The sequence below is a fragment of the Rhinopithecus bieti genome, unplaced genomic scaffold (genome assembly GCF_001698545.2).
Source record: "Rhinopithecus bieti isolate Rb0 unplaced genomic scaffold, ASM169854v2 scaffold_2888, whole genome shotgun sequence".
NCBI lineage: Eukaryota > Metazoa > Chordata > Mammalia > Primates > Cercopithecidae > Rhinopithecus > Rhinopithecus bieti.
In genome coordinates this window covers 1,662,208-1,668,207 of record NW_016804209.1, presented here as the reverse complement: position 1 = coordinate 1,668,207, position 6,000 = coordinate 1,662,208, and the positions used below count along the sequence as shown (strand labels likewise).

The 6,000-nt window shown below is 36.1% G+C and overlaps 1 protein-coding gene across 1 annotated transcript in view; it reads right to left on the bottom strand.

Moving 5' to 3' along the window:
* MICU3 (mitochondrial calcium uptake 3) overlaps window positions 1–6,000 on the bottom strand; it is a 123,352-nt gene that overhangs the window by 56,761 nt on the left and 60,591 nt on the right. Inside the window, exon 4 of the mRNA XM_017867196.1 lies at window positions 2,224–2,377. Within this exon, the coding sequence (XP_017722685.1) occupies window positions 2,224–2,377 (154 nt within the window). The remainder of the gene's footprint in view (window positions 1–2,223; window positions 2,378–6,000) is intronic.

The window sequence follows — 6,000 nt, the reverse complement described above, 5'->3', positions numbered from 1 at the left end:
CAGGATGGTCTCGATCTCCTGACCTCGTGATCCGCCCGTCTCGGCCTCCCAAAGTGCTGGGATTACAGGCTTGAGCCACCGCGCCCGGCCGGAGTTGGTTGTTTTTGTATCTTATGTCATCTTACAATATTGTAAGTTTCCTGAGTACACAGACTTTGTATCCCCCTCAGCACACAGAAAAGAACCTTAATACAGAAGTAGTCATACAAATATTCCATACATTTTTATTTAATCGATTTGGTACAACATGGATTCTTTATATTTATTAGCAAATTAGTATTAAATCTATACTAACTCACAAATAAAGAATCTACGTTGTACAGAATGGATTAAATAAAAGGATATAATCCTTATCATAGCCTTAAAATCCTAAAACAAAAAACAAAAAACTCTAAATAAGTTTTCGCCTTTCCTATCACTATATGGTCCTACATATTCCCAAAGTGGCTACTATTACTATACCATATACTGTCTTGATTTCATGTTTTAGCTTATGTAGTTTACATTTCTTTAAATGCTTCTCTCATAGTTTCTGGTTAAAATCTTTTTTTTTTTTTAATTTAAAATCTGGCATGATCAAAGTGTCTACTTCAAATTCCATTCCAGCTACCTTTCAGTTCCTTTGTCTTTTGCAACCAAATATTGTAAGAGGGTCCTTTACACTCATCGTCTTCATTTCTTCATCTGCTACTCACTCCTGCACTTGCCCAAATGACTCCACTGAAACATCCTTTTAAAAAACCATCAATAACCTTCATGTTATTAAATCTAGGGGACACTTTCCTGTCCTATCTGCCTTGAATTCTCAGTAACACTGCACTCACTTGGCAATTCTGGCTATTTTACTTGGCTTCTATGACTACATACCCTTATGATTTTCTTCGTATGTCTCTGGCCACTCTTATGTCCCCTTTCCTCATCCTTTCAAAGCCTTTTGTCCATTCATCTTTTAAAGAGCAGAAATTCCTCACGGCCAGGTCTTTGGTTATCTATATTCTCACCCTATACGGCTTCCCTAGGCAATGTCATTCATACACATCGTATGAATTAGCAATAATGCAAAGACGAATCCTAAATATATACCTGAATCTCTTCCTTGATATCCAGTGGAAATAATCCAAAGAATAAAAAATTCATTAAAAGTTAATATGTCAAGTAGCCAATTTGCCAAATTATTGAGGATTTATTTTATGGTTCGTTTTTGCCATATCGCTGACTCTGGAGAAAAAAATGGCTATAATTGTTCTAGTCTAAGTTGAAGTATTTGTGTGACAGTTTAAAGCAGATATGGGTCAAACAACCGATTTATTTGTTACACTGATTTTTCGTGAGTGATCTTTCAGTGAACTGAAATGAATTATTAAAAAAAAATCCAACTGTATCCTTTTACATATCCAAGGTATCTCAAATAGATCATGACCAAAATTGAAATTGTGATTTTTCTCCTCAAACCTGGTCCCTACTGCCATCCATCCAGGTAAGCCAGTCAAAAAACCCTTAGTTCTCATTATTCTTTTACCACCATCTGCAGAGACTTCTGAAGCCTCAACTATCACCAGTCAATTGTGATATAGTAACAAAGGACAGTATCTATAATTATCTAAAAAGGCGATTAAAATACTCTTTTTTTACTGTCTATATCTGTGAGGTAGCTTTTCTTCATATACTTCATGGAAAACAACATATTGTAACAGATCAAATAAAAAAGCACATATGAGAATACAGCTGTCTTCTGTTAAGTTAGATATTAAGAGATTTGCAAGAATGTACAGACTGCCAAAAAGTTTGAGAACCATTATTCTAATATATGAAAAGGTGAGACACAATTAAACTATTAATATATTTACACTGCAGGAGCTATGACAAATGCAGAAGAGATACAGGTAGAATTCTTGCCCAGGGCTAACCTCAAAGCCAGTCCTCTGAACTACTCTGTTCAGGTTTGATATAAGAATGAATAGGCAGAATATGAGTCTTTTATAAAGAGTAGCAAAAGTAAGGTGGTGTAGAGCTGAGAAAGATAAAGCAATTGAAAGTTTCTGAAAAGAGAAAAAATGTGAGTAAGAGTTTGTAAGAAATATCAGTTTGTAACATTGAATAGCACAGTATCATGTGAAATACCACATTACTCAGTTCTTCTAAAAAACTTATACTGCTCCATACATTTACAAGCTAGAGATAAAAAAAATACAATTATTAAGATAATTTCAAAAGTATACTTACCTTTGGGCTCATCTGTTGTAACAGCCAAAATAAAATCATATGGAGTCATGAATAACTGCCCTTCACATTCTATGGAAGCAAATAAACGAAACCGCCTCTCCCGAGATGTGGCACAGAGGTCTAAGTCTTCAACGTCTGTTCTGCCAATAGTAACCTAAGTTAAGAAAGCAAATAAATTTGGATCATGTGAAGTAATACCACCCTCTAGAAGATACTTTTAATTATGTTGAAAGTGAATTAACAGAGTAAATGAGGAAGTGTGAAAATAACATCTTCTGAAAAAGTTAATCACTATATAAATAAATTATTCACATAAATAAAATTAATTAATATTGGAAAGATTCTATAATAAATATCATTAAGAGCTTAAGGATTTTAAACTGGCACTTGGAAGAAGTGATTTGTGATGTTTTTGGTTTATTTCTTAAGCTTCAGTCTTAGAGAGCATTAAATTATGGAGCCAGTGGTACCTGTAGAAGGAACACCAGCACCTGCTGAATGCCTACTCTGCACTCTTACAGGCTAATGTAGTTAATTACAAGTCTATTCACTAACATCCATTAATTTTCTAAAAGAATAAAGTAAAATCCCAATAGGCTACTTATAACTACCACTAAGGAAACCATTTAGTGGTAATATTTAGATTAGAAGTGAAATTGCTAATTCTAGGTCACTACAGTATAGTGACCATCATTGGTCTGAATTTTATCTAGAACTCCAGTTTGCTGAAAATTAATAGAATTAGAAAGTGTTTGTATATGGGCTGAGGGGTCTCTTTTCCTTTAAGACCTTTCCTTGCAGATAATTTTCCATTGTTATTTTCTCTCTGAAGTAACTACAGCAAATTTATTTTTTTAATAAAAGGATTTATTTTCCTAATTACAAGAGAAATGCAAAGCTCTTACATGTAATTGACAACACAGAATTTTTAAAAATTTGTTAAGTATAATTTTGTTTTCTTTTTGGCAAAAAAGTGGGATTTTATCATACATGCTGTTCAATAACCTGATCTTTTCACTTATCAATTATCAGGGCCATTTTCTATGTCACTAAATATTCTAGTAGTTACTGCATAAAATTGGAAGACAGAATATAAAATTTATAGATAGAACTGTTTTTGCTTTCTTTAGGCAAAGAAAATGGGATTATACCATATATATGGTTCAGCAGTCTGACCTTTTTACTTACTAAAACTTCAGGGCAATTTTCCTATGTCACTATTCCTGTAGAAGACCATGTTTGTTAACTGTATAATATTCCATAGTAAATGTTTATAGTGGAACATAAACAATTCTACAAGGTTATTCGGTTGATTTCTAATCTTTAGATATTACAAAACAATGGTATAATGACCAACCTTGAAAATATTTAGAAATAGCCATAAATAGTTCCTCAGGATAAATTCTTTTTTTCTTTTCTTTTTTTTTTTTTTCCAGACAGAGTCTCACTCTGTCACCCAGGTTGGAGTGCAGTGGCATGATCTCAGCTCACTGCAACCTCCACCTCGTGGGTTCAAGCGATTCTCCTGCCTAGCCTCCCTTAATCCTTAGGAGTGAAACTGATAGGTCAAAGAAGACCTTTTAGTCAGACTTCAGGGAGTTTATGGCAATTTACATGATTGTCGGTAACACACGAATTATATTTTCACATATTTCATAAAATTATTTCATACAAGAAAAAACTGTTTAAATACTTAGCACCTTGAGAAGCCATAACAAAAAAACCCATAGAAACTTTTGGCAAGAACACTACTTTATTTCTAAGTTACACCTTATTAAACGAAAAGCCAGGCAAATGATTAATCTTTTCCATCATTCTGAAGACTAAGACTTCTCAAAACATTACAGTTGTAGTCAAATAAAAACTGGAAAAAAGTTTCACTCCCCACTTTTAATGGCATAAGAAATGAAATTTGTGGTGTCTGTCTTTAAGGAATGAGTATCAATCTATATGGAAAGACAGAATACTAGCTGGAGAGACAAAAGGCACAAACAGAGAAACAGAATGGGTTAAATGCAAGCAAATACAAGACAGGCGCTATACATTGGGCTTAAAAAGAAGGCTTCAGGAAAAATTATAAATTTGAATGTCAAGAAAAGATATGAACATTTGGGGTTTCTACAGCATATTTGAAAGATGGCCATAATCTTCCTGGGCAGAGGATTCACATTCATGGAAAAGTGTAGTAAAAGGATGGTGAGTTAATGATTTCTGAATGCCAGACTAAAGCCCTGGAGTTTAATCTGACAGTAAACAAATGGTCTTAGGAGATTCTTAAGTGAAGCAATGATTCAAAGAAAATGGTGCTTTAGAAAGATAAAGCAACCTGGTACCAAAGACAAGTTGGCTCAGCAGTATATTGATAACAGTTGCTCGGGTATCCACAGGTATTAGAATATTGTTTTGGCTCTGCCGTGGGTGAGACATGAGATACTGAACAGGTCACTGGTAAAAACGACCAATAATCTCCCTGAATAGTCCCTGGGTATCAGACTACCATCTTAGTCCCCTTGTACACGCATATCCCAGGGGGTTCTTCTTCCTCTCAAGGTGGGAAACCAACCTTGTCTGTGACTAGAGTTTACTTTTCTGCCTTTTTCTTGCTAGGCCCATTTCCCTGGGCCCTAGGTGACATCAATCAACCATGATTTATCACCAGTGAATTTCATGGAGACCACTCAGCCTGGAGCTCCCACTGTTTCTGCACCATGATCTGGATGTAGCGTGCCTCGGTCTACCATTCTGCACCCCAAGTTTCTGCCTATAACATCTCTATTTGCTCTGACCTAATACAGACTTGATCTGTGGCTTCTGTTTCTACCTGGTGCTACTACTGTTCCTGAGATGCCTGTTTTCTCATCAAACTTTCTTTCCTTAATCATAGTCTATCAATCCCCCAGCTTACCAAACCCGCCTGACCACTGTAGCTGGTAATGTGATCCACCTTCTATGAGCTAATGCTGATAATTTCTCCTCCTCCTTTACCTCTACTAACAGTCAACTAACAAAGTCTGCAGTCCTCTAATTTCACACATCAAAACCACTGCCACCACCTTTGTTCAGGGACTCATTACTACTTCCCTACAGTTTTATAGTAATGCCCTAACTGTGATTGTTACCTCTAATCCATCCTATGCTGAAGTGAGAGAAAACATGCAGAACTGTAGAAAAGTTTGCATTCTTTAACCACCTGAGCAAGGGTATGAGAAGAAATCTCACTAAGCAGAGTTGAAGGTTTTCATTAAAACTCCACTTTACGAATCCACTCCTGTTGTCTTAGCAATAGTATTAAGTGGGGCTTTTGACAATGGTATTAGGTCTGTGCCCACATTTATATTTACCACCACTTTAAAGGAAGGTCAGGAAGGAGTTTGGAATGGGTTTGTGCCCCAAGGAAAAAAAAAAAATAGAATATGTACAAAAGAGATAACCAGAGGCCTGGTGCTTAGAAGGGCTTGCCACTACCACCAACTCATTGCTTCCTCCATTGTCTCTGCTCAACTTAGTGTAATAAAGTACGTAGTCTAATAAAACACATTAATACCACTCAGATGAAAAATGGACTGGTTAAAAGTAAGTAACGGCCAGGTATAGTGGCTCACGCCTGTAATCCCAGCACTTTGGGAGGCCGAGGCAGGTGAATCACTTGAGGTCAGGAGCTCGAGACCAGCCTGGCCAACATGGTGAAACCCTGTCTCTACTAAAAATACAAAAATTGGTCCGGTGTGGTGGTGCATGCCTGTAATCCCAGCTACTTGGGAGGCTGAGGCAGAAGAA